Below are 27,917 nucleotides of genomic sequence, written 5' to 3'. Positions count from 1 at the left end.
ATCCCAAAATTACTGAAGACAAAAATGAATGTACAACTTCAACAAAGGACTTCTGCTTGAAACCAACACCATTAGTCCACCAAACCCAAGCATTAGAATATCCCAATGCTACAGACTAATTAAAGTGTTTCTGCTGAAGTTACAAGTATACTACCATTATGTGAGCTGCTGGCAGTTATTATGATATTGAAGAAATACCAAAGGAGTTTTGCTTTCCTTTTTTTTTTTTGTTTTTCAAAATAGTCTAAAGCTTGCTTACACACTCTTGAGAATTCTAATTACTTACCCAAATATTCTGTTGCTAAAATAAACAGAAGCATACCACATACAAAAATGTTATTTTATTTTTTTCTTACGAAAACCTGTGGATTTATCCAATAAGCAGGTTCACTTTTTCAGACAGATCTGATGATGTTGTTTTCCTTGAAAGGAATACATCCAATAAATGCAATTAAAATCTGTGCAAAAGCCATAGAATTGGGTTATTTTATACGTCAGTAAAAACAAACTTTCTGTCCATAGATAGTCCAAATTAATTCTTCATTTTTTTCCTTTTCATTGCTTTCCATTCACCCTCCTGTGTAGCAAGGCTACTAAGAAGCTCTTTCACTTTTCTCTTTCTGGCTGAATCTCTGTAAAGCAAACAATGAACATGTTAAAAATTTCAGGGAGATTATATTAGGGAAAGTAAGTAAGTAGATTTAGATTGTAATCATTAATTTATAAAAAGCCCCAAAAATCTTAAATTTCATTGACATACACTTTAAATGATAACTTTCTGCATGTTCTTAACTAGAGAAATGAAACTGCAAAGTTGAAAGTTAATACAATCTCTAACAAAAATACCCGTTTTCCCTAAATTGCCAACTTTTATTTATTTAAATAAGTAAGTTTTGTATTGTTGATCGTTCGTGTCAGTCTCGTCACACAGCAAAGAAATGGACAGTAGAACAACTCAAACTGGTGCTGAAGAAAAGGCTACATTACCTCTCCATGATTTCTGAAAGTTGCATTCTAGCCAGAAACTGGTTATCCTTCCGAATCTCACGAACAGCTCCCTTAAATTCACGTTTATGCTTGTGAATCAACCGCTTTCTTTCTTGCTCCTTCTTGGTGCATCCCTGCTTTCTTCCAAACTCTAAACTGAAATGAAAATGTGTATAAGTGAGCACAGAACACCTTACCAAGAAGGACTTTATGTATATAAGAAGTGAATTTTTGTCCGAACACTAACTGTATTTTTATTCCTGCATATTATGTAATCAACTTGCAAAATAAGAAGCTGCCCCAGTGAACATACTGGAAAAACGCTCACCAGACTTTCTAACCGCATGTCATCATCATGCAGATGACAAGCAGATAACATTTTCCAGAAAGCAGATACGCTTCAATCCCCCCATATGTAGCCTGCATTTTGTTAAAAAAAAAAAACAAAAAAAAAACAACAACAACAACAAAAACTAAAGCAGACAAATAAAAGATGTCTGGAGAAAGATGGAATCTCCCAATGTATCTTAAGTTTTTGCAGACTTCCTCTACAGATGAATTCTGAAGAAATGGTTTAATCAGTTAACTTGGTGATAAATGTGTATGGCAGAGGAAGGCTGTCCTCTTAAATTAGTATAATAAGACGCAGTTATGCCCTTGTAGATAACAAACAGGCCTAAATGAGTCAGCAGCCAATATACGGCAGACTTCCTGAATCAGAACACAGTTCTATTATCTACAAAAGGAAATTAGCGTTATTTAATTCCAAACCAGAATATAAAAGTGCACATGATCACTGTGAGGTCTATAAAAAGAAAAAAGCTGCATGTTTTTTGTCATTGCTACTGTTGAAAGGTAGAAAATTGCTTGGGAATGAGGAACGGGGCAATCAAGTAGGCCTAAAGGAATGCTTAATCTGACACAGTATTTGTTAAATTCCGTGATACAGAGCACAGGAATATTCTGCCTGATCTACTGCACCAGTGATAAAACCCTCAAAATTTCACCACCCATCTTTACCTTTATATATTTCAGTATGATTTTTACAAACAACTCACTATTGTTCTTGAGATGTGCTTTTACAGTGCACATGGTAAAATATCAGAAAACAACAACCCCTTCTCAACTGGAAATTTATTAATTTTTAACTGATTATATAGGCAAAAACTGATTTCCAGTGCTATTTTTTCCCTCAAGATAATCTTTGCTCTCTTTCTTAAAATTCCTCCTTCCTTCTTCCTTCCCTTCCTACCACCCAAGTAGCTGGTCCTTTTCAGTTTGTGCACAAAATGCAACAAAGAAACAGTTAGCTGGTTTATGTCCTGTTTTCCAAATCTGTTTAGTCTACTGAAAATCTCAATGTTTACATACACTTTTTCTTTTGCACTAAGCATTGCTTTACTTACACTTTCACAATCTTAGGCGTATACTGTTTCAATGGCACTGGCTTCTTTTTCTCACAGATCAGTGGAGTATAGAGCTTTACTTTGCTCTCTAGCTCTTTCAGAGCACCGTGATACCATTCCTGGAAATGCAAATCAAATTACAACTTTAGAAGTGTTTCAGAGACACCATAATTCACAACCTATGGTAAATTTAATCAGAAGTAATGTCCTCCCCACACGTTCTTCTTCCAAGTGAAATCATTACTTTTCTTTAGGACACCGCTGACACTGAAATGCTGCAACCCTTCTAGGCTGGATAATTTTAAACACTTTAGGAATTCTAGTTAGATGGTAACATGGACAATAAGAAAGGTCTGAAAACAGTTTCACCTAACAGAGGAATAAGCAAGACTAAAGCAAGCTAAATTCAGGAGCCTGCCTTTCAGAGTCATTCTAAGGTTGACTGTTAATTTTATTTTGATGGCAAAAAAATAGGTCATTTTGCATCACCTGTATTACAAAATCTTATTCTCCAAGGTCATGTTGTGATGCCTCTTTGAGGTGGGGACAATTCTGCTATTCTGCTTAAGTCAATTCTGCCTAAGAATTTTATTGTTAAGGAACACATACCTGCATTTTTTCAGGATATTCATTCACTGGCACATGTTGTGTAAGAAGTATTTTGACAGGATGCATTATTTCATGCAATGATGGTATAGACTCATACAGAACTGCACATCTTCTAATGAGATCAAAACACAGGGCTAGACACGATAACCTGTTGATGTACAAAAGAATACAAAAATTTCACTTGCAAAAACTGTACTGGGTTTTCGAATAAAATTAATTATATTAATTAAATTTGGCAGCATAAACATTGTCTATTATTAGGACTGCCTAACACAGCCAGTTACAAGGCTGTTCCTGGTTGTCAATTCAGACTAAAATTTCACTTTTATTGCAAGCAAATACCCAAGAAATCCATTAGCAACAAATCTTTATGTCAGCTCACAAAGCACATGCCAATGCTGTGTCTGCTGCTTGAGTAATAGGTTTTTATACTGGTTCTAGAAGTGTCACACTTCAAAACAGAATTAGTAATTTTTATTATTAAATTTTGTAACAAAATTCTTACTCATCCCTGAAATAAATTATGGTGTAACAGATGCACAAGGTAAAAAAAAAAAAAAAAGTCAGACATGCTTAATGAACATATTTAATTGTAGTCTTTTCTAACTTTAGGATTTGATTACTTCAGCGTCTTTTCTAACATGGTATTTGAATGTAAATACAATATTTGCTTCAGAAGAGTATGACAGTTCAAAGTTCTGAGCATGTCCTCTGTTTCTGCATCATTTCATCAATCCACAGCTATACAGAAAAGGAATGGAAGGGCTGAGCAGTCCAACAAATGCTCTGTGTAATGTTCTGACAGAAGATTAATATTTCCTATGCATAAAAATAAAGCAGAACATTTCACTGCTCTTACTCTTACATACCTGATATGATTCACTTCTGTTCTGCTGGCTTCCTTTAATCTAGTCACAATACTCAATGGCAAATTTTGCTTCTGCCAGCTTTCCAAATCCTTCTTATCACACACCAAAAGCAGTTCTAAATTTTTTCCAAGTGGTGTGAACGGATGCACTACAGTATAGCCTACAAAACAAGAATAATAATCATAAATAAATCAGTTCTCAGAATTACATCTAAAGAAGTTTTTAATCATACTGCCTTAAAACAAAACAAACAAGCAAAAAACACCTTTATCAGTAAAAGGATCTTCTAAAATAATGGACCACAGGCACAATCCTAAGTACGTACAGGGAGAGAGAAGACTAAAGAAGATGCCTGCCCTGCGGGGAACAGGATGGACAGCTGAACTGCCAGTGAGAGTGAAGCATTGGACATGCTTAAGAGGAAAAGGCAAAGAACAGGACTTTCCATTGGAGTTACGAGTAGAAGGCTCTGACCGGAAAGTGGGCAAGCAGCAGAGTGAGCACGAGCAGGGAAAGCTCCCAGTTACTGCACCACACTGAGCCTCTCCAGTGACCTCTCGGCAAGGGCCCTCCGATGCATGCTGCAAAGTTCTCTCCCACTAAGTGGTTTTAAGATGCGAAGTAAATGCAGAATACACACTAGGGCTGGCAATACAGAAAAGACTTGAGAATCATTGCGTTAAATAAGATGATCTGTGCAAATGGTACTTGCAGACCAATGTGAAAGAAACATTTGTGGGGTTTCATGTCTAAGGTAAAGAATAATTTGCAGTCCCTGTGCTGGATTTTTTTTCCTTAAGTCCGGCAAGCTTACAGTTGAACTTATTTCAAAACTTTATTATTATCTGCTTTACTTGTGAGAGGACAGCATCTTTCATTAACAATTCCATTAGCTGAGGCTATCGACAAAGACAATCCTCTCCCACTCCCTCCCCCTTCAGATTTTCTACTTTCTTTTTAAAAGTCTAAACCAGATCAAAACCTGTACTTCAGTCTTTTATGAAGTTGTATTCTCTATCGTTTCTCCATGTGAGAAATGGCCAAACTTGCAAAATTAAATCAGAAGGAGTTCTGTTTGCTAATGTTACTTATTGTCAAAATTGAACCCAAAGATTTTTGTTGGTTTGACAGCATATCAGCATTCCAGAGAACTAGCTGTCAGCTCATTTTAAAATAGTCTCTGTTGACAGCAAAACCATCATGTTTATCAGCAATAGTTCCACCACAGATACTTAAAAACATGACTGGGTATTTAGTAACTTTAGAACATCAATATTGATTGAAAAACTCTCAGAAAAAGAATGCTGTGCCTCCATAGCATATCTTATTGAGCTTTTCCTCACTGCTAACAGAAACCAACACCATGCAAATTTAAGTAGTGCAAAAACATTAGCAGAAATACAAAGCTAAAAAAAAAAGTTAAAGCTTACATCATCAATCACCCCTAAATATTTTGAAGTAGTTCATCTTAGAAAATGCTATATTTTAACTGTACCCAAAACATTTATAGTGCATATATTCCTAAGAGAGCAAACAAAGGATAAAATACTTTAAGTGCTGTGTAATTCACCCACTCTGCAACCTCTTCCCACCTCTTTCTAAGAGTTCAGCTGTCGGTGTTCTGAGAATCCAGGGCTTTAGCTTTGATGCAACCCAGCTGTGTAACTTTGGCTCACACTTCAGAGGAAACTGCTAAGCTGTGAGAAGGAGCTGGGTGAGTCTGCAGGGTACAGCCACACAAGATAATAAAGGTGAAACTGCAGCACTAAGCTTGTTGAGAAAGGGATCGTTAGTAGCTCAAGAATTCACAAGAAGAAAAGACTGTCAGCACGGAAAGGCATGAAAATCCTAAAGCAGAAAAAAAGGGAGCTGCAAGACAGGTTAGTACCACTGAAGACATACTGTAATGCTGCAGCAACAGAAGCTGAACCTTCCTCACCTAACAGATGACTACCCTAAGCACAAGGACTTCAGGTGATGAGTAGAGTAATATTTAGCCTGTAGTTCATTAAATACCAGATGTCTTCTGTGAGGATTTGCCAACAAATCATTGCATTTTTCACTTGAGAATATCCTGCCTGCAGTCTCCTTGTGCATGCTGACACTCCGAGTGACCCAGGGATACTAGCACATGAATTAGTTACTGTATTCTGACGAAGCTCTTCTAAGTGAATTTTTGTCACTAACCTTTTTGGTAAGAAGCCTCAGATCTAGAGTAACTTTAAAGCTTGAAATGAGTCCCCCCAAAAAAAATCATAGAAAAAAAAAATCATAGAAAGGCAAAGATTGGCAATTAAAAATCATTTGCTAGCATATGGATCCCATTGAAAAGGCAGCCTCATTCTCACTGTTGTCTGCACAGACTGCTAAGTTTGCAGTTATGTTACAGCACAGCCTAATCCTCTGCTTGGGGGGAACAGCTGCCTTCTATTAAACTACAACAAATCCTTGTCAAACACACAAAAAGGAAAAATACCAACTCTGTGTTACATTTCACTCACTTATCTGGGTGATATGACTAGTAGTAGATAAAGGAGGCTATTTGCAGGGTATTCAGTGGGAATCCCATTGGAACTGCAAATATTAGAGTGCAGTCCAATCACATGGACTACTTAGAACAACAATATTATCAAAATACTGCATGGTGGGCAATGCTGCTTTATTTCTCTTACTAACTTCAATTCTTTCTTTCCTGCCAACGTTAGAGAATCTCATTCATAACAAGATGTCTGAGAATCAAAATTGTGCATGGCCAACCTAGCAAATGATTTTGGTCTTTTTTTCAAAATACTAAACTCAGTGTGAAAGATAATTATTTAAAAGAAAAACCCTAATATAAAAAAATAATTACTCATTTATTCTAAACAAGCTCACCCTGGGCTTGCTTTCTGGGGAGTGATATGTGAAGTACTCCAACAAGAAAATTGATGAGTTCTGGTACAAATCTTCTGGAGAGAGAGATGTATTCCAGGAACAAACAGCATATAAATAAACCTTTAATAACATCTTGCAGCGTTGTGATGCGACACTATAAAAAAGAAAAGAAGAAAAAAGCACATCACATTACTTAGTAAATGTCTATCCACCACAAATATGGTATCTCCCCCAAAGTAGGGATATTTAATAAATTGTACACATTTAAGATCTGTAAAATGATACCCTTTGGACTTAAACGAAAACATACTGGCTTTCCCTTGCACACACTAAAAAGTATATGCAGAAATAAGCAGAAAGTCTGTCAGAAGAGGTTTAGCCACTAGAAGGTGCTAAATCACAAACTATAAGTTCTTTTTACTTGTTTGTTTCTGCCATCTGACCTGTTCATACATGTCAGTCCTACTTTTTGCCCTCCAACGCCCCATATCCATTTCAGAAGTGAAAAAAAGAAACATCTGGCTGAAAGCAACTTGGTTCTGTGACAGTAATAGAACTAACTCAAGACTTTCAAAGCATATAAACAGGACGTTTGGATAGAAAAATTAGGACACATTTTAACTGCACTGCAATGCATTGTGCTAGATAGGATTTTAAAGAAAACAAACACTGACAATTTTTAATTAAAGATCTTTCTTAAGTAGGACCAAGCGCAATATACAGAAGAGAAATCACATGAATGCTTTTATACTTTAGTCAGTCTGTTCCATTAGTCCTATGTAGTTCATCATATACAGAATTCTTGTATGACAACTCGAAAAATTATCAGCCAGAATTTTGTGTTGCGCTGTACTGTTTTTTTCTCTTTTTTCTTCCAGTTACTATCTGTGACTATACCCAACACAAAGCTGCCTTTTCAGAACAGTTCCAGTATCTGTGTTAGTTATAACTTATAGTTGGGGTCCTAGGAAGAAACAAGGAAGAATATGCCAAGATACAACATCATAGACATACCTTAGTAAGCAGCTGACTCATGTATATAAAAGCAGGAGTTACAACTGGATGCCAGAAGTCAGATGTTGGAAACAGCAGAGATGTAATTTTCAAATAAATAAGCTGACAGCATATAAAAGAGAGTAAAAAGGCAAAATATAGTAAGATGTAATTCCCAACTGATTTTACACGTATCTAACTGTGATGTATAAGTAACTGTCATGTAGTAGTCTAAAAACATTAGGATATAAATCATTGAGATACCTGATATGATACACAACCTATTTACTGAGATGACTGTTTAAGTTTCATGAGAAAATGGACTATCCATTATATGTCTAACACTGCATTAGTTCAATGAGGCAGCTGGAGGAGCAACCAAGAACTATGCCCACCATGCTGACCATTTATTTCATGAAGAAATGTGATAAAGTTCAGCTCCCCACAACCACACACTCTCATATCACATAAAGAAATGAACAAGTGGCCACAGAGGACCTGTGACAAATTTCAACACGTCCTCAGCACAGACAATTAAGTAACCAGGATCCTCAGGCACTAGCAGGTAACAAGTACAAGCCAGCAATTATGTACACTCTTACTGAAGGGAACGTCAGAGAGCTGAGTGGCCTCCTGTCATGACTATAGGAACCTTAAACATCAGCTGTAAGGTAATTCTATAAACAGACCTAAGTGGACATTTACACAGTAAGCTAGACACAAGTCAAGTTCTACTGTTTCAGCTGCTTTCCTCCATGAATTTTTTGTTGTAAATAAATATTCTCCTGAACTGTTTAGTTACTAAACACCCCTGATCAAATTAGATTAACTGTAGGCATGTGTAAAGTCTACCAATGCCAACTGGTCTAAGAAACTTTCATTCAAACAAGTACTTTGGCAACAGGACAGTGATGTAATTCTACCCTAAAACACAAAGATGGCTCGAAACCTCAAAAAGTCCACTGAATGGAATGAAACTCAACAGTGCCACTGGTGTCTGAAGGGTGACAGTGACAAAATAAAAAATTACAAGCTCTCTACAACACGTTTCCTGCAAAATGTAAAACATCCTGAATAGAGACTCTTCAAAAAAGAACTCAATATAAGTGTTGTCCAAGCTGTAAGAACCAAGACAGCCAAGTAAATCCTTCTGTCTATTTTCTTTCAATACCCTACATATTCCATTAGGCAGCATTTCTTTCCCAGCTTGATGAAACAAAAACAAGTAATTTCCTTAGGATTACTAACTTATGGTGGCTCTTTGAAACATTTTATTATAATAATCAAATACTTATCTTCCATATACTCCACCTGTCAATTCCCCAACAGTCATTTATCTAGAAACTCCATTTACCTAGGGGTGTGCTCAAATTTAGCATGGGCACTGAAATTTTGAAATATTACTAATACAAGATGGAAAGGTCAGTCCTTTCATGTTGAGTCATTAATTTAGCATCACTCATATTGATACCGTATTTTTATATTTTGAAAAATACGTTGTATTTTTATATCCAAACATTATTTCCCTGTTATTTTTGTGATCCTTGGAGACAGTGAACTTTTATGGAACACTTTTTAAATATTTGCACTTAACATAATTAAAGAAATGATGACTTAACTGACAACACTTTTTTCTAGAAATACCCATTGAAATGCCAACAAGAAAACAAAGAATGTTCTGCTACGTAAACTGGAGCAGCAATTTTAAGATCTTTTCCCTTTATTAACATTGCTAAGTCCCACTTCCACTCTGTAGAATGTTTTGTTATCTGCAGAGAGGCAATTTAAAACGTAAGAAACCTAAAAAGACACAGATGAACTTATACGCTTTGAAATACAGAATTGCATTTCCTATCATCTGGCATTTATTAGCATTTCTGTACTCATGTAAAGAGCAAGAGATTTTCTTAGCAGTAGGTGTTTGTTACCATGTCTAAACCTGGAAATGTTGCACGGCCTTTGACTTCAATTGCTTCTTCCATGTCATGCGCAGCGTCTCGAAGGACAAACTTCATACTGCCACTGGCTGCCTCAGGAAACATCTGGCAGAGATTGTACAATCGCCTATTAACAAGAAATCTAAGTCATGATCAAGTTACACCATTGATCTTAACCAAAAAAGTGATTTTAAGCACCTGTAGGAAGATTTCTTGTGTTCCTTCTCTAACATAACAAACTCCCCAAAGCAAATTATTTTTAGAGAAACAGCCACCCTGTATAGATTACCATTGTAATACTTTTGGTTTACAGATATATTTTTTATTGGGCCTTACAAGATGATCTCTGATTTGGTGGTTTCTAAACCTTAAAAAAATAATTTAAAAAATTAAAAACTTTAAAAAACACACTTAAATCATTTGATACGATCAAAGCATATCTTTCTGAATCACCTAACTCTTCATTCTACTGTACAAAGGTAAACTGGCACATAATACTAGGCAGCTCTCTACTTAAAATACTCGCAGGCAATGTTAAGCACTTAGAAAGGCATCAATGTAGTTAACCAAATAATTACTTAAAACGAGAAAAAAATACCCACAAAGTTAGGCCAGTTACTGGCCCGTGGACACTGCCTACAGGGAAGTGCAGGCAGGAGCCTGCATCTGCTTTTCAGTATTTTTTTTTAAATGTTTGTAGAGATATTAATAAATCCTAGTTCTATAAAGCAATCAAAATGTGTTTAGACATTTTTACAAAGGTGCAGCATGTGTGACTATCAGCAGGTTGATGCTCTTACTGATGAATGCAACAGAGCAATGCATGCTAAAGCTGCCCATAGCAGATTTTTAAAAACTATTTATTCTTCAATATACTATTTTTGATTTCATGCTACATACAAATAATTAATTGAAAGGAAGTTGTCTAGCCTGCAAAGTTTAGCTACGAATAGCAGACTAGTTTTAGGTGGAAGGGAACTTTGGAGATCATCTTGAACAATTCCCTGCTCCAAGCATCGCTAACTTCAAAGCTCCCTCAGGTTGCTTGCAGTTTTGTTGAGTTTTGTGAACCTTCAAGGGTGGAGATTCTACAGCCTCTCTTGGAAACCTGTTCTGATGTCCAACACCCTCATTGTGAAGAATTTTTCCTTCCACCTAATTGGAATTTCCCTTGTTGCAGCTTGTGTCCATTGACCATCATGGTTTGCTGTATTCCTCTGAGACAAATTTGACTCTCTTTGTCCATTACGTGTTTGAAGACTACAATGCCAAATTGACTAATTCCTGCAAATTGTTTCTTTGGAACATTTATATGGGCTTGCTATAACACTCTTTTTTTCCATTTTCATCTAGTTCCAAACCTGAGTGAATTACAGAATGGAAACCCATGTAAAGTCGCACAGGCAACAGCACACTGTCAGCACCTTGACCAGCAGTATAAATAACTTTATATACAGAAGTTTGCATGCACACATGGTATATCATTTATTCATGAACCATGAAAAGCATTTTACAGATGGAAAATTACATTCTGAGAATTTGAAAATGTCTTGGTACAATTAATAGCTCAAAGAATAGGTGAAGCAGAGTCAAAACACTAAGAAGCCAGAGAATCACCAGTTGCCTACAATCCCAAGAGAATTGTTCGAAACAAACTACACTCAAAATGCCTTACACTATGCAGCTTTTCTCCTAAAACCATAACGTAGCAAAAATCAACAGGATTTGTTACTTACAGGATGAGCTTGTCAATTGCTTTGAGGTCTGGTAAATCCAGGTTTGCTAACTCCCCAATATAGTCGAAAAGGAAGCCCAACAGTTTCTGCAAGAAGCACAGCATGTTACAAATTATCAGTGTTCTTTCATTGCAGGTATTTTTTAACAGCACAGAAAAACAGTGATACAAAAGTCAGAAAAGAAACACATGGTACCTTGATTCTACTGCTATCTACAACATAGGAGCATATATAGTTTATACTGCTACCCAAATGCTTACTAAAACTTATGAAGGAATTCAAAGTTAATTTCAAACCTTAAAATGCAAGACAAAACAAAACAAACAAACAAAAAACATACTTCCAACTTTGTTTTGTTTCCCACTGCAAGGCTTGGATGATTGCATTTCTGAATCCTTTCCAGAATAGTAAGCTGTTGCTCTATTGTTCTTCCAACCAATAAAGACTTAAATTTCTCATAGGATTCGGGAACTATAATGTAAAAACAAAAATTGACAAGACAAAACCTCAAACTTAGGATATTTAATTAAAGCTATCATCTAATAAACTTCCAATCTGAAAGCGTTACTTTTAGAAAAAAGGATACCATACAGTCTTTAAATAGTAAGCTTTTAAACACTACTAACCTATCAAGATGTATGTGAAATAACTTATGAACATAACTCAAAAAATAAGGTAAACATTTTCCAGCAATTAAGATTCAGTTCATCCTGTATTTGCAGCTTAGGCTGAGCATGATGATGCTGACACCCACACAATGCATCAGAATTAAACTTAAGCATACATTCAACCATAAATTTGCCATAATACAATTTGCTCCATGCTTAATTCACATCCAACTAACTTTGGCATGAAAGGATATTAAAAAAGTAAGAAACTTGCCACTGATGGAAAACAATTGTACAAAAAAAAAAAAAAAAAAAAGGCCATTTCCAGTCTAGCTAACATGCTATAACACATCCTAACTGGTTCCATTTTTTGAGTTATTTTAATGTGACCACTTCCTGGTTAAGACAAAATGTGGATGCAATTTAAAAGGCTGTGTGTACTGTATATTATCTCCTTTTGATGAAAAAACACAAAAACATGCATTTAGAGAAGCTGTTTGAAAGATTGTTCAATTTGTTCAAAGATTGTTCAATTGTAATGGGTAATTTTATTAGAGAAACCTATACTCGGACAAGAGCTAGTTGTATTAGGTACTTAGTATTAATGCATGTTTTGTGTAGTGCTTGGAACGTCTCTCTCTTCTTCCTCCTAGGCACAGACCCAAAAAGAGTTAAATTTCAAGTGTTTCCATTTAAAAATACTGCAGTGTTATATCACAGGGATTACACCTCAGGGTCCTGCCTCTTTAAGCATTTTCTCTGACAAAAATGCCCGTCCAAACACTAGAGAAGGAAACCTCTCCTCATGTAAATACAGGTAACAGAACAAACACTATTTAAGATGCCCTTATGCAAAACACTAGCATTTTGAATTGGGTGTACTGCTTGCTGGCCTTCAGAAATGAGCACAGATCTTTCTGCTTTAACCACTAACGTGTATTTGTCAATTCTATGGCTGCTAGAAGCAGCAGAAACAGCTCTGGGGCAAAAACGATTCGTTTTCCACTGCTCACAGTATGATCAGTGCTAATCACTAAGAACAGGAGCTACTGACTCCTCCTGGAATAGTATGAGACAGTTACAAAGCAAAAAGTCATAGATGAGCAGGAATATTTAAGATCCTGCAGGAGAGAGAAAGAGACTGGTTATAAACTCCCTAAAAACAAAAGGGATCTCTGAGTCTGTCCTTTGCTTACCAGCAAATGTGTAAGGAAGCTCTGCTTTGGCAGCTTCCATTTTTGGATCCAGTCCCTCCATATTCTGTGACTCATTTCCAGTTGTCTCGTCTTTCTTCTCTTCTTTATTTCCTGCAGCTTCTTCTTCACTCTCAAGGTCAGATTCAAGATCAGAGTGGTTGTCTGCAGCAACATCCTCCTCATCTTCAGCAGCAGACTCTTCCTCACTTTGGTCATTCTCACTATCCTCCTTCCCATCTTCCTCTTCTTCCCCTTCCTCTTCTTCCTCTTCTCCCTCCTCCTCGTCCTCCTCCTCCTCCTGTTCTTTGTCCTCCTCCTCCTCTTCATTTTCAATATGGATTTTTCCATCCTGCCAGTAGAGAAAATGAGCCAGTTAAAACAGTGATAAAGTAACAGCGCTTCGACAGAATCACTATGGAAAGCTTTCATTAAAGGCCACCCTGACCAAGCAGCAAACGGCAGCCATGCCAGCCAAGAAGGAATTTTAGGGACAGAATGTGCATACAAGTATAAGAACAGTGGGGTATTTCCAAGGAGCTTGAAGAAACATAAAGAGGTAATATCTGAGGACTAAAACAATCAGCAGGAAAGTAAAGGACACTAGCAGATGATATAAAAAAAAATTCAATGTCACTTAAGAAGCATTCTCGGTTAGAAAATACATTTTTAAACTATTTCTATGTCTTAAAATAGCGTATCAGATAAATAATTGTTCCCATTCTGATTTTCTTAATTATTGATTAAAATTCACATCCACAATTTGCATTCTCTGATCTGAGGACAACAGCAATTCCCTTGCTACTCACTTGTAAGAAGAGGAAAGGGCTGTTTGAGAAAGTCACTCATCCTCAGGCTGAAATTCTGTGAACACTGCGCTGAATATAGTGCAAATTAAAAAAAAATAATAAAAATAATAAAAGACTAAAAGGGCTAAGACCTTCTCTTCAGACCAGAAGCCTTCCAACAGACAAGACTGGGTAAAGCCATGAGCAACCTGGTGATTTCATAGCTGACTGCTTTGAGCAGGAAGTTGGACCAGAGTTCTCCACAGGTCACTTCCAAACTAATTTTCCTACCTTCGTTTGAGAATTCTGAAAAAGTTGACATTTCAAATCTTACCTTGTAAGACAATAAACGTCTGTCATCTTTGTCCAGGATAAACCCGTCAGCTAGATCATCAGCTGACACGTGGCTGGGTTTCTTTTTAGTCTCTTGTTCATCTATTCCACGCATTCGACGTAGCCGATCTGCCTGTGTTTTAGGAGAAATACAATACACAGATGTGAGCCATCTAGATGAATCATGTCATTACACCAGAAGGGAAGCTCCCGAAGATCCCTCAAATACTACAGCTAAGAAAATCAGAGGAAAAAAAAAAGTTAACTAGCATTCTCCACCTACCCAATGAAAAGAAAAGGCAGTGACTTGACATACTATGGGCAAAAGCTGATGATACTTTATTTTTGTTGCAGAGTGCGATGTGATAGCCTAATCCAATAATGTAAGTGATAACACTCACATGGATGGGTTTAAATTGGGTTTACAAAATGTTCTCACATTTTATTTATTTTTTATCTGCCTGGTTTATGAGACAATGCACCATTACTAGAAAACAAAAGCTTCTAAATGCATTTTATGATTCTGCAGTGTTTATCTCTTTTCCCTATGTGTAACAAGTTTGCAGTAAACACAATGACGTCATAGGATTTTAACATTACACTGAATTTGTAAATAGACTCAATGGGCAATATCTGAAACACCATTTTTCAAAAGCATTTCTGCCTACAGAACCTGCCTTCTGTCTGCTACAGACTGCCTTCTGTCTGACGGACAGCTAGACTGTCTGTCAAACAAGACAAGAACAGAAAAGAAAAAGATCTTCCTGCTTTGCTGTTAGCTACTGAGCTTTCTGAGGTAACATGAAGATACTGCATGCCTACAGTATTAAATGTGTCTTCAGTATCCCAAAAGAAAAAGGAGAGAAACATTTAACAACTAATTCACTCTTTTTGAAGGACACAGAGCTCCACGTGGCAGAAGCAGCATGCAGTATTTCCCAAGAGAACCCTATTCCTATGCAAAACAAAGCTATACACATAATACCACTGGAAGACTTGCCACACCAGAATAAAGCAATAAATGACTTGGCAGTGCAGTAATTCAACTTCTGTGCAACAAGATATTTCCCCTTACTGAAGTGCATCTTAACTCTGAATAATTTAAAACATGTATAGGCAATTCAAAGTGATACTGTATTTTTATTGAAGAAATGTCAACTCATTTCATAAGCCTCACTAGTCATGTACTAAGTTGTATGTTTTTGTCTTTTATATCAGATTGCAAACGAAACACAAACAGAGATTTCCTGAATTCGCCCTCTGACGAATTGCAGTTTAGTACAGCCACTTTCAATCTAAGGTCAAGCAATGAATGTAAGTGGTCACTCCCAAAAGACAGGTTACAAAACAATCTAAAACCATAAATGGTGTACCTCGAGCTTCTGGAGTCGCGCCTGCTCCTCTTTTGCCAATTCTTCTTCTGTCTTCATCCTTTCTGAAGGTTTTGCTTTCATCTCGAATCCAAGTTCTCGAACAATCATATCATATTCATCAGGCTAAAGAAATATTTATATAGTTGTTTATTATCTTAGTTTTATTATTCTGCTTTGCAGCCACCCCTCTGCCAGACATAACAACTAAAAAGTAAGACCTTTATGAAATAAGGCAAAGACCATGTCCAGAGAAAGCCACAAGAACATTCAATTCAGTATTAACATAAGGAACAGAAAGAATGATTGAACAGAAACTCTCCCTGAATTCCCTTCCATTTAAGTTACTCACAACTGAAAAATGTACAAATAGTATTACTTATTAAATGAAAAATTTCAAATATTTTTATTAATAAAACACCATTTTCTCAAAGAGCAACTCAAATTAATAAATTCATAGTTTACATTTCACTTTATAAATACTGTCAGACATGAGCTAAGTCTTTGCTATCTTATTAGTTATACAGATGTCTATCTCAAAGAAAACAAAAAAGGGATGCTGATATTCAGTAAAGCTTAAGCAGTGTACATGGCAGAACAGTTACTAGCAGATACAGCACTGGACTTGTGAATACAGACTTCCTGATAGATGTTTAAATCACTAAACCATACAGTGATATATACTAAAATTCAGTTCTACTGATTTTTCTTCCCTTGTGCCACTAGATGACTTTCTTCTATTCAACGTTAATGTTATAGAGCATTACTAATTCACACTCCGCATCTCTGATAATTGTCAAATTGAGATTCATATGAAGCAAAGGAATCTAATTTTCCTTTGCTGAAAAGTACAATGACAATTTTTTTTTTGCCTAGGATATCACATTACCAACATACTGGAGTATTCAGCATATTATGAAGCATCTCAAAACAAAAATCAATACATCAAAATTCGACCTGTTGTTCCAGTATATTCTGTTCATCATTTACAATCAGTTTTAACATAAGATCTGTTCATGAGTTCAGTCTTTTGAAAACTGAATTCTACTGCCAGGGAACAAATGAAATATAATATAAAATGTGGACAAGAAAACAAAAACAAAAAAGTGCAACACATTACAGTTCCCATTCTTAAATTTGTAAGTTCATTTCTCTTAATATAATGTACCATTGAGAGAAAAAATTTTGAGACCACAACAAATTTATTCATTAGCTTAATATTTAAATTCCTTTTTTGTAAAGATGGTACCCAAGTCACAACCCGGAAAATTTTCTTGTCAACTCAAAGGTGTTTTATCCAATGAACGTTGCAAAGGCGTTCAAACTAAGTCAACATTCTCAACAATTTTTATTCTTCAGGAAAACGTATTTGTCTTAAAAATAACCTGCAGATAACAGTGTTTGTTGTTCAACCTGCAACCTCTCTTATATTTAATATAAACAAAAGCAACTCGTAATTACAAAAAGATAAATCATATAAATCCCTACATTCTTCCAGTTAACCAAATTGTCTTAGAAGTGTAAATTCCCTTTGTGCGAACAGCAGGCACCATTTTATTTTGTGAAGTGATGAACTTGGCCTTACACATCAGACACTAGGACAGTCAAAGTCAGAAGTTATTAGAACAATAGCAAGTAATCTAGCCAAAACCTTACCTTGGGTTTTTCTACCTCTTTGTCCTTTCTTTCTGACTTCGGTGGTTTGCGAGCCATAAGGGTTTGGATTTCCTTCCAGTCATTGTCAAGCTTTTCTGTGAGTTCTAATGCACTTTCTCTCTGACTTTGCCTCACTTGCTAGAAAAATAAATCACAAATGTATCAGTTACATTCAGCTGAACATGACAAAGCATTTATAGCACTGTTGTGCCAAAATGCTGTCTTTAGCAAATAATTTCAAATACTTAACATTTTAAAGGTAAAAAACTCTCTGTGGCAGAAGCAGTACAGTTATCCTGAATGCCACACAGGCTGCATACAGAAAACAAGTCAAGAGGAGAGATTTGGAGATACGAAAGAATGGTAAATATCTAATGCATTTCCTAAAACTTCTCCAAGGGCAGATAGGCTTTATGCAAGGACCTCAGACTTGTTTCCTCGACAGCTATCTACCTTGCTTTCCAAGCCACTATTTTATTCCACAAAGACAGAGATTACGACGCCTTCTTAACCATGCATAACTTATACATTAGGGCTAAAAACTCACCTTTTCTTGTTTAGATTTGGCTATCAACTCTTCTATGAGTTCCTTTCTAGATTTGGGTTTTTCCTCCTCTTCATCGTCCTGCCCACTTGATGCTTTTTTACGAAGCAGGCCTCCACCCCCTCCAAAGTGAGCGGCGGTTAACTCAGCTAGAAGAGAAAATAAATTGTGAATCCTTTTCAAATCCATACATCAGTGCTGATTCTGCTGGGACAGTATCTCCCCATTACTTGAGAACGGGAGCAATTAAAAGTATTTAATCATCCGTGTACTATTCTCATCCCTATGAACAGCCATACCAAGACAGAGATGCTGGCCACATACTTTAGGCTGACAAACATTTTGTGTGAGATAGGAATATGTTTTTTCAACATTCCAACTAGGATTTAGGTGCAGAGATGCAAGAAAGCAACTTAAACTTCAGATGCTACCCAACACCCTCTAAATATTAATGCTGAAAAGCCCAGAGATTAAAGAAGCTTGCCAGGAAGGTTGTTTCAGCTCAACCTCTCCTAAGATCCACACAGCTGTTCCATGTGTGTAATCAAAACTGGCTTAAACTTCCCAACTGGTTACATAATACTCTTCTTCAGTGAAGGACAGTACAGAACAAATGACAAAAATGTATCACCAACAAAACAATCAAAAAACCATAGAGCAGTGGGATGTTAGCTGACATGTCCTACCTGACAACGTTCCTCTTTCTTCTGTGTCACTATCACTATCAACAATATCATTCAGTTTTTCAATTTCTGCCAAAGATTGGCCATAGTGAGTCAATTCTTCATCTTCATTAAGGTTATAGATATTTTTCTTTCCATAATTTTGCTAAGGATAGTAGAACAAACCAATTAAATAACATAGGATTTCTAGCTTCAGGCAATAAATTAATAAAGGCAGTCCTTTCAATGCTAATTGAGGAAATTCTTATTCCAGTTCTCTGCTGTTTTCAGAACACTACTAGATCAGTCTTTTCATTCAAATACCTTAAACCTTAACCAAGGGAGCACGATGCCTCTCTTATTCTAATGTAGAAATGAAGTAACTCAGAGAACTTAAAAAAGCTTAAGTTTTATCTGTATACCATTACCATCAACGATTCACTATCACATTTCTGACCTAATGAAATTGCCTATAACCTACAGAAAGCATGAGTAGACATTGATATTGCACTACTCAGTGCTCAACTCTGGAGACTGAGTATAATGAGGTGGAAATACTGGTCCTACACATACACTTCACATTACAGAAAGACAGCAGGTTACGGAGTTCCTCTAGTCAGCAAATGAAATGGCTGTTTTCCAACAGTTATAGTGGAATCTCAGATTGTACTTGATGGTGGTTGCCTTTTTTCTAAATCAATTCCCAAATCATAACGAGTCTAGAACAAAGAAAACCAAGTGATCAAATTAAAACTGGCTTTCTTCATAGACTGATAGAATGGTTTGGGTTGGAAGAGACCGTGAAGGTCACCCAGTTCCTACCCCCCTGCCATGGGCAGGGACACCTCCCATCCGCCCAGGCTGCCCAAAGACCCATCCAGCCAAGGCCACTTGGGCACGTCCAGGGCTGGGGCATCCACAGCTTCTCTGGGCAGCCTGTTCCAGTGCCTCACCACCCTCTGAGTAAAGAATGTCCTCCTAACATCTAGTCTAAATCTCCCTTCTTTTAGTTAAAAACATTACCCCTTGTCCAATCGCTGTATCCCCTGACAGAGAGTCCCTCCCTAGCTTTCCTGTAGCCCTCTTTAGGTATTAGGCTGCTGTAAGGTCTCCCCAGAGCCTTCTATCCAGGCTGAACAACCCCAACTCCCCCAGCTGGTCTTCATAGGAGAAATTCTTGCACATCAGTGCTCAAATAAATTTCTGCTTTAAAAAGTTGTCTTGCAAAACCAGGGAGATTTCATGGAAAATTCTGGATTCCCACAAACAATTGTGTTGTGTTTCTTTTTTTTTTTTTTTTCATAAAGAGTTTCTAACATATAAACTCTAAAATAGAAAGCATTAGCCTGCAAAACCCTCTTAAGGGCAACCCTACCAACCTAATGTGTTTTTCTTTCTTTCTTTTTTTTTTTTTTTTCCAAATTCCCATTGCTATACTTTACCTGTCTTTCCAAAGTGAATCGTCTTATCATCTTTTCCTCTGGACTTATTTTAGTGTTATATTCACCAAAACGTTTATCTTTAAACACATTTGTCTTTTCTTTTTCTTTATATTCTTTCAGTAATGTTTGGGTACGCTAGAATAAAAAGAGGAGATTAAATTAAAAAGTGAAGAGAATAAATACTTTCAAAACCAAGGCAAGAAAGGCTCTACAGTATCCTGGCAATATCATCGAGTTGATAAGAATGCAGTGAAATAGAAGTGAAAACTGAACAATGAAAAGAGATGGGAAGTTCATACAACAGAGACATTAACTTTAACATTATCTTAAATTCTAATTCTAATTAATCCTAATTTCAGTCTGAAGCTTAGTATAAGAGAGTAACATATTAAAGAAAGCAACAAAACCCCGGTGCCAACTGAACCTCTTCTCGTCTTGTCATCTAAGACACAAATAAAAACAAAAAAAAAAACAAGAGGGTACATACATTTAGTTCTCTGCTTTAATGTTGAGCACAGGAAGGTTATGCATCAGAGAAGTAAAAGCAAGTTAACAGACCTATGTGAGGTTGTATATGCTGCACTTCTGGCACAAGTATGAAGACAGGCTTACTTTTCAGTGCCAGTGAAATTACAAATGCCAGTTTCATTACAAACATTTGATTTACCTCATTATTAAAACCCAAAGACCTTCAAATGTGACATTAAATGCTATTAAGTTGTCTCAAATCTAGACAAACAGTAATGAGGGCTGAAAGCTAAAATACAATTTCATGCTGAAATTACTACATAGTTCCTAAAGGAAGAAAATACTGGCTGTGCTTAGATTCAAAAAGATCCACGTTCATTTAGAACATGTTAACGAAATCTGATGGGCAGGTATCTTTGCTATTGATAGTGCAATGAACTTGCAAGCTACTGCTGTGAAGGAAAAGGCTGAGTTTCCTGAAACAGGTTTCTACAGCCCTACTGAGCATCCCAAACTTGCAGACACCCCTGTAAGTGAAGCCTGGCTTCTGCTGTCAGTATGACGGTTCTACCTTCTATTTACTTCCTACACGGAATACATCATGCAACTTTAATACTGCTCGAGTCCATTAATGTATCTTAATACCTTGGATATGGAAAAGCACCTTTGTTGATCAATTATTTGATGTCCTTTCTCATTGATGACTTTTATTCATGAAACTTTATTTAATGCATCACCTCTCACAATGCATGTAAAATGATAGTTTCTTTCTGCTACACATTCTTTTTTAAAATAACTTCTCTTTTCAGTTCATGCTTCAAATTCCGTTTTGTTTTCAAATAAATTCCATATCTGTATCAGAGAGAATCTCAGGAACAAACTTTTAAACCATAGTTTTTCAGTGTTAACAAAATCTACAGAAAATTTTACCTTTCCAAATCACTGGTAGTTTTTGCATGTCTACGCAGTTCCCACTGCAGTAAGGCCCTACTCCTCTTCCAGGCTTTTACTATTACAATAACATTGCACCATCAAGAAGCTTAACATCCTGCAGCATCTAAATGTGACCAAGATAACGAACGCTTAATACTATCTGTGCTGCAGTCCAGTATTTGCATCCTGGCCACATGTGCTGCTGTGCTTGGGTCAGGGCCATTTGAGAAGAGGCTCGTTCCCACACACGTGATGAGGGCTTGCATCGATGATCCACGTGCAGTGCACTGGGGAGGGATGTTTGTCAGGCTCTCCATCACCATCAGAGCACCATGAGGTGAGGTGAGATGAGGAGAGGAACCATTTGTGGCACACAGGATGGATTTGCCTCTCCCCTCCAGGCTTAATGCCTCCCCTCCACAGCTTCCCCTACAGCTGCTGCCCTCCCTTTCCAGCTCTGACCCTTTCTTACCTTCTTGATGGCCTTCGAGCGCGAGACGCCGGGCAGCCCCACGTCGTTCTTGGTCTTCCTGCCCAGGATGTCGAATTTCTGCCTGTTGACCTTCACCTCGAAGGGGTTGCTCCTCACCATGGCCATGGCTGACTCCGCCGAACCCTTGCCCCGGGAGGGCGCGGAGGCCTTAGGCCTCTTTTTGGCTGCCTTCCCCATTCCAAAGCAGGAGAAGGGGACTCAGAGGGGACAGGCGGACTGACAGACGGACTGACAGACCCAACAACCAAAATGGCGGCGGGGCAAAGCCCCCCTCAGCCCTCCCGGCCGCCCCCCGACCAAATCGCGCGAGACTTCCCCCGGAAATCCCGCGAGATCCCCGGGGCGGCGCGGCGATGCGGAGGGAGCCGCGCGGTGCCCGCGCTCCCGCACCCCGCGTGCCCCCAGCGCCCGCCACGCACCGGTGGCGGCCCCGCGAAGTCTCGCGAGAGCTGTCCCCAAACGTCGCGAGACTTGCCGCCCTTCTCCCCTCCCGCTTCAGCGGTGATTCACGGGGAAGGTTGGGACAGGGCTGAGGCGCGCACTACGAATCCCAGCATGCAAAGCGCGGTGGGGCGCAGGGGAGACGGCGAGCTGTGCCGCGCGGGGGATGCTGGGAGTTGTAGTTTTCACGAGGGGGTGAGGCAGAGGCGGAGTTGCCTGAGGAGAAGGAGGAGGAGGAGGAGGAGGAGGAGGGCGGCGAGCTATGGTCGGGGCGGGCGGGCGCTGCCTGCTCCTTGCCTCCGCCCTCGGGGAGGGGGAGGCCGGTGCCGGGCCGAGCAGCGGGTGATGATGGGGAAGAGGCGAGCGCAGCGCTGAGGGGCCGCGGGGCCGGATGAGCGGCGGCGAGGCGCTGGCGGGGCGGGAGGAGGAGGAAGAAGAAGGAGAAGGAGAAGGAGAAGGAGAAGAAGAAGAAGAAGAAGAAGAAGGGGCGACGGAGGCTGGCCTGAGGGGAAGGAGCCCCCCCGACCATGGAGATCGAGAACATCGTGGCCAACACGGTGCTGCTGAAAGCCCGGGAGGGTGAGAGCTGAGGGGGGGAGGGAGGAAGAGGAGGGAAGGGCTGAGGGAGGAAGGGGCCGGGGTGAGGGGGGGGAGAGGGTTCGAGCCCCGCTTCGCACCAGCGAGGTTTTAGGAGCCTTCTGCTGTCGGGCTGCTGCCGAGAGACCCGTCTGTGCCTGCAAAAGGGCCCAGGGACCCCAGGCTCCTGTGGAAGACCCCGAGCCTTCGTCTGCCCGCAACGCCTGCCTCAGGGAATCGGCCGCCTGCACCCTGCAGATGGGTTTTCTGTCACGTTTTGGGGTATTTCCGTGGGGTCAAACCTGAGGGTTTATTCCCCAGAGCATCTGGACCTGAAGATTCCTCTCCCACCTAACACACGTTTTTAACAGATGCAAATTTTCACCTACCGAATGGTACCAAACGTTTTAATAGATACAAAGCTTCACTTACCAAACAAGCATTGTTTACAAAAACCTCCCGAAATGAGGTTATACTTACTCCTTTTTCGCATATATAGCTGTCCATTAAACGGCCACTTGAAAGCCTCTCCAGATTACCACCGTGCTCCGTGTGGAGTCTGTTTTTCAGCTTCGAAATGCGCAGATTCTTCTTGGATTGGATCCTGCTTTTCTTAATTGCCTTGAGAAGTCCCATTAGTTTAGTTGAGCTGTTTAAAGTGAGTAAGAACAACAGAATCTTCTCCTGTATGTTTTGCAAGTTCCTCCAACTCTAAATGGGTTTGGCACTTACGCCATATGTGTATCCAGTTAAATTTGCCTTAAGCAGCAAGAGAGGAAAATCAACTTTCTGGCTTTGAAGTGGGGTTTAAAAACCAGAGCAGCGATCACGATTTGGGCTATTTCCCAACTTTAGCTGAAAAGACCACCTCAAACCGTAGGACATGTTTTGGCTGGTTTCACTGACAGTACATGTCTGTGGCGCTGCCTGGATTTGGAGTTCGCATTGAAGTGATCTGAGAAATGAAGGGAAAGTGGAATCTGGCTCAAAACTTTACTGTGCCCAAACCCTCACCACAAAGAGTGGAGTGGTAGTCTGGAAAAGCTTTTAAGTGGCTGCTTAATGTCAGGTTGCCTCTTTAGTTAAGGTTTCACTATGTTTAAAATAAATTACAGTGGTAGAACTGACCAAACAAGATATTTTAATGAACGAAATGAAAGTCTGACAGGAGTTGATGTAAAGAAGATCAGCTCTATCTGACGTGAAGCTTTAAAAAGTAGTGGTAATAAACTGTTACTCTTTTGTACCTTCAGCTGGCCTGGGCTTTTTTAGTGTAAGCATAACCAATAATGCCATTTCTGGCTTTAAAACCCCACTGGTAGAGGGACCTGTGCCTTTTCAGGTCTGTGCCCCTGTGCTTGGGGTAGTTTGTGCATCGATGCTCCCTAAAATGAAAGTAGTTTCTGTCTGTTGCATTGCCTTTTCTGATCTCTCTGGTTTACTCCTCTTGGGACTATCCCATAAAATCCCTGTCCTAGCTCTCTTCTTATGTGCCTGGTGTGCTTTAAAGGAACAAAATTTGTAGAGACAGTCTGTGTAGTAGTTTAACTTAGTGTAATATGGTCATCGCTGAAAGGGCCTTGCAACTGTGACAGAAAAGCAGATTTACAATTCTTTTTTCTTACTGTATAGTGTAGGGAGAGGTGCGAGGGAGTGGAAGAGTGCAGGATTACTGTTGCGCATAGAAGGTGAAATCCTAAACTAGCATGGAGTAACAGCTTACCTGATTTTCCTGTGCAGGCTTGAGGCATATCAGTAATTCTTTTTCTAGTTTGTCAGTGTATTGCAGATGTGAAGAGTGTTTACCTGTATAAATGTATCAGTTCTATAAGCAAAAGTGGTGAGATAGAAAGCACCGTGCTCTTGTTTTATAGGTAGCAGGGACATGCTGAGAGAAATTAATTTAGGCTTAATTATGGTCTGCATGGTTCCCTGTCTAACTTGAGGTGCCTTCATGATGAAGGTGATGGTAGGAAAAAACTGTAGTCTTGAAAGCATTTTGCTAAGTCTTTTAGCCCCAGAGCTAAGTTAGCTTCATTTTGCAAATACAGAATGTGAATGACACATGAATGATGTGTCCTTGCCCTCATCTGGTGAGAAGGTATTGCAGAGGCTTAATCAGAATTCAGAAATGCTTGGTAAATAGTGTCGCTTCTAAAGAAAATTATAACTGAGTGCTTAAACCAGACCTGACATTCAAAATTGTGATCCCAAATTTGCGCTCCTCAGTTTCCTCTAATTTTAGGCAGTGATGTTTTTGCATGTGAATGTTGTTTGCATGTGCGTATCATTGGGGTTTTGCATTGGTAGGTGGACAGAATTAGCACACCTTGGACAGCTAGGAGCACGTCTCATGTCTCAAGCTGATCTTACATATATAAAGCTTGCTGCATGGAACTGGAGAGCCATGAACTAGTAAGTGTCCTTAGGCAGAATGTAGTTTTTTTTTTTTTTTTTTTCTACTTTCTCTCCTACAGAATAAAACCCAAGTGGTATGGCTGTTTGCCTTTACGCTAACAGTTCTGCTGATAATTTATTTCATTGGATGCACGAATCATCTAGTTCACTTTGTGTGATGATAAGGTTGGTTTATAAAAGTTTGCTAGTCCCAATTTTGAGGTCAGATCAATCCCCTGCTTCCCTCCAGCCTCCACACTCCCAACTCTGTTTTATGTTGCTATTCTCTGAGAGGATTTTTGAAGTGTTTTCATAAAATGAGTTATTTCAATAGAAGCCTGGCACTTCCCAATAACGGCTTGTCATAATATCTCTGCAGCAACTACAACATTTCTTTGTGCAAAGAAGGAAAGCTGTGAGAATTACTTAGCTCCTTTTAATGTGACTTTGTAAATAATCAGATCATCACACATGGGCGTTTGTGGTGGCTTGCAATGACTTTTGTATGTGCCTAGTGCCAGAAAATACTGTGATAACATAGAGTAAGTACCCTGTGGTGCTTTGCGGCTGAAAGACTGAAGAGTCAGGAGCTGTAGTGGGAGTTTTCTCTTTCCTGCACTTTTCCAGTTGACCTGCTTGTGCTGAGAGACTGTGCTGCTTGTCCCCAGTGGGATTTGCCTCCAGGTGAAAATCGTAGTGCAGGGTGCTCTGGCATTCCCTGCCCCAGTTCCTTGGGACAAGTGGCCTGCGCTAATCCAGCACCCTTCCTCTTCTGCATGCTTTGCTTTTTAAGGGTAATCTCTGTGAAAGAAAACTTCCTCTGTAGGTCAGCCCTGTGGAGGAACAGCACGAGTGACTCAGTAGAAAAACAAGAGATTATAAAGCAAACCTGAAGTTGATTTTGTGAGCTCTGTAGTGCAGGAACTGAGATATAAAAACGGTTAAGTGATAGTGATGTGTGAACTGGGAGACAGACAGCGAAAAGCCTTGCAGTTTCATGATCTCCTTACTCAGACTTCTCACATACAGGGGTTTTTATGTGTAAAAGAATGTAGCAATATAAATTTTAGTTTTGTACAAGAGCAGAGGAATTAAGAAATTCATTTTTTTCCCAGCAAAAACATCTTTGAAATTAGTATCTCTTAAAAATATTGAAAAATTTAACCCAGAAATATGTCCAAATAATAAATATAAGCTAGGTTATTCTGAAGGAAATCTAAAAGTTCAGGAACAAAACTACATTTTGTGTTTTATACTCGCTTTTCTCTTTATTTATATTGGTAGCTTCTGTTTTTCATAGCCGTTTCAATCACTCTCAATAAATCCTTTGAGTAGATGTAAGCTCCAAGTTCCCTTTAGCATCCCACAGGTAATCGGTGAGGTTTTGAAAGAAGTTCATCGCTGGATATTTTAAACTGCGTAAGAGCCTTCCTTTTTTCATTGCCTAAAGTAATATTCTCCAGAAAGACTTCCAAAGGGTAGATCTGCAGGTCCTTTGAAGTCAATGGCAGTTCACCCCAACTGGGGACCCGTGCCAAGAGCACATTTCGAACATACCTGGTCCATTTGCATCCACTTGCAAATTCATTCCTACTGACCTGGCAGGAGCAAATTGCAAATGAGAACAGAGCCTGCTGGTAGGCACATAATGTGCTGTGTGCCATGATTAGTTTAAGCTGAATTAAGATCATGCCTCAGTTGGAAGCGGCGTTTCCCCCAAGCTCTTGGTTGTATTGGTTCAACCCTGTGGTTGCCGAAGGGGTCCGATGGTTTATAGGTCCAAGTGGAATGTAATCATGGGTACGTGGGTTGTTAAGGTGTTTTTTTTCCCTGTGTTGTCGGGTGGTGGTTTTTTAATTCCAAAATTAGATTTCAGATGGATCAGCGAGCTCCTGTGCTTCTGATAATTGTTCAGTGCAACCCAAGGACGGAGTTAGCAGGGACCTTTTGGTAATAAAATGTGATCGCAGTTTGGTTTCAGCTAATCTTGAAAGATACCTGCTTCAGGATTGAAACTTTGTTGGGTTAACACCTCACAGAACATAAGCAGTCCACTTAGATGGTGTGTTTGATCCGTCTAGGTTTAAAAGTTAATTACATAATTCTGCAAGCAAAATTAATCCTACTTCTGCTTGCAGTAAAAGGTAACAACTCCATATAGTGTTGGTGATGATACACAGGCAAACGTTCTATAATGAGTGTGGTTGTAACTAGGAACAAAATTGTAAGGAGGTTTCTCAGTTCACTGCAGCTTGGCTGTCAAACTGAACTAAAATCAGTAATTATGTAAGGAGTATGAATGAGTGGGAAACCAAGGCACACTCATAGCCAGAATTGCACTCTTCGGTGTTCATTCACTGGCAGCAAATACAAATTTTAACGTGAGATTGCTGCGAGTTTTGGCAGTTGCTGTTATTTTTGTCTGTTCTTCCCTTATTTGCCTCCTCTGTTCTGTTGCGCTCCCTTATTGCATTGTGTTTTAAATTGCTGTAAACTCATTGTGGCAGGAAACATGTCTTCCTGTGTTTGTACAGAATTATGCACGATGTCTGCCTTTTTGTCCTTTATTTAATGAACTGTAAGAAGAATGCATGTGGGCATG

At 38.9% G+C, this 27,917-nt stretch overlaps 2 protein-coding genes across 3 annotated transcripts in view; one reads left to right on the top strand and one right to left on the bottom strand.

Annotated features, from left to right (window-relative positions):
- Positions 1-326: 326 nt before the first annotated feature.
- On the bottom strand, positions 327-22,354 carry NOP14 (NOP14 nucleolar protein). The gene is made up of 18 exons (XM_005016180.4): positions 21,881-22,354; positions 20,008-20,142; positions 18,590-18,731; positions 17,907-18,052; positions 17,360-17,497; positions 15,707-15,829; positions 14,335-14,466; positions 13,216-13,564; positions 11,752-11,882; positions 11,412-11,497; positions 9,667-9,802; positions 7,760-7,861; positions 6,746-6,899; positions 3,872-4,031; positions 3,003-3,150; positions 2,394-2,512; positions 988-1,143; positions 327-632 (listed from the first exon to the last, which is right to left on the bottom strand). Exons 1-18 carry the CDS (start codon positions 22,076-22,078, stop codon positions 533-535), a joined length of 2,655 nt encoding a protein of 884 aa, XP_005016237.3. The 5' UTR covers positions 22,079-22,354; the 3' UTR covers positions 327-532.
- Positions 22,355-22,575: 221 nt separating this feature from the next.
- GRK4 (G protein-coupled receptor kinase 4) overlaps positions 22,576-27,917 on the top strand; it is a 37,119-nt gene continuing 31,777 nt past the window's right edge. For both annotated transcript variants that reach the window (XR_005265370.2, XM_038178212.2), the window contains exon 1: positions 22,576-22,921. Coding sequence is in view for 1 of the 2 variants with exons in the window: in XM_038178212.2 (XP_038034140.1) it covers positions 22,870-22,921 (52 nt within the window). In the remaining variant the exon portion in view is untranslated. The remainder of the gene's footprint in view (positions 22,922-27,917) is intronic.

This window comes from Anas platyrhynchos, chromosome 4 (assembly GCF_047663525.1).
Source record: "Anas platyrhynchos isolate ZD024472 breed Pekin duck chromosome 4, IASCAAS_PekinDuck_T2T, whole genome shotgun sequence".
Classification (NCBI taxonomy): domain Eukaryota; kingdom Metazoa; phylum Chordata; class Aves; order Anseriformes; family Anatidae; genus Anas; species Anas platyrhynchos.
The sequence above is the reverse complement of the archived record's forward strand: the minus strand, read 5'-3'. Positions and strand labels throughout refer to the sequence as shown.

Bases quoted from the DNA above. Each gene is read 5' to 3' on its own strand.
- NOP14 (XM_005016180.4), bottom strand. From the start codon at position 22,078: ATGGGGAAGGCAGCCAAAAAGAGGCCTAAGGCCTCCGCGCCCTCCCGG. The intron at 18,053-18,589 runs GTAGGACATGTC...TTTCTCTTCTAG, and splicing joins AGAAAGAGGAACGTTGTCAG to CTGAGTTAACCGCCGCTCAC. The intron at 11,498-11,751 runs GTATGTTTTTTG...TGCTTCTTGCAG, and splicing joins GAAACAAAACAAAGTTGGAA to AAACTGTTGGGCTTCCTTTT.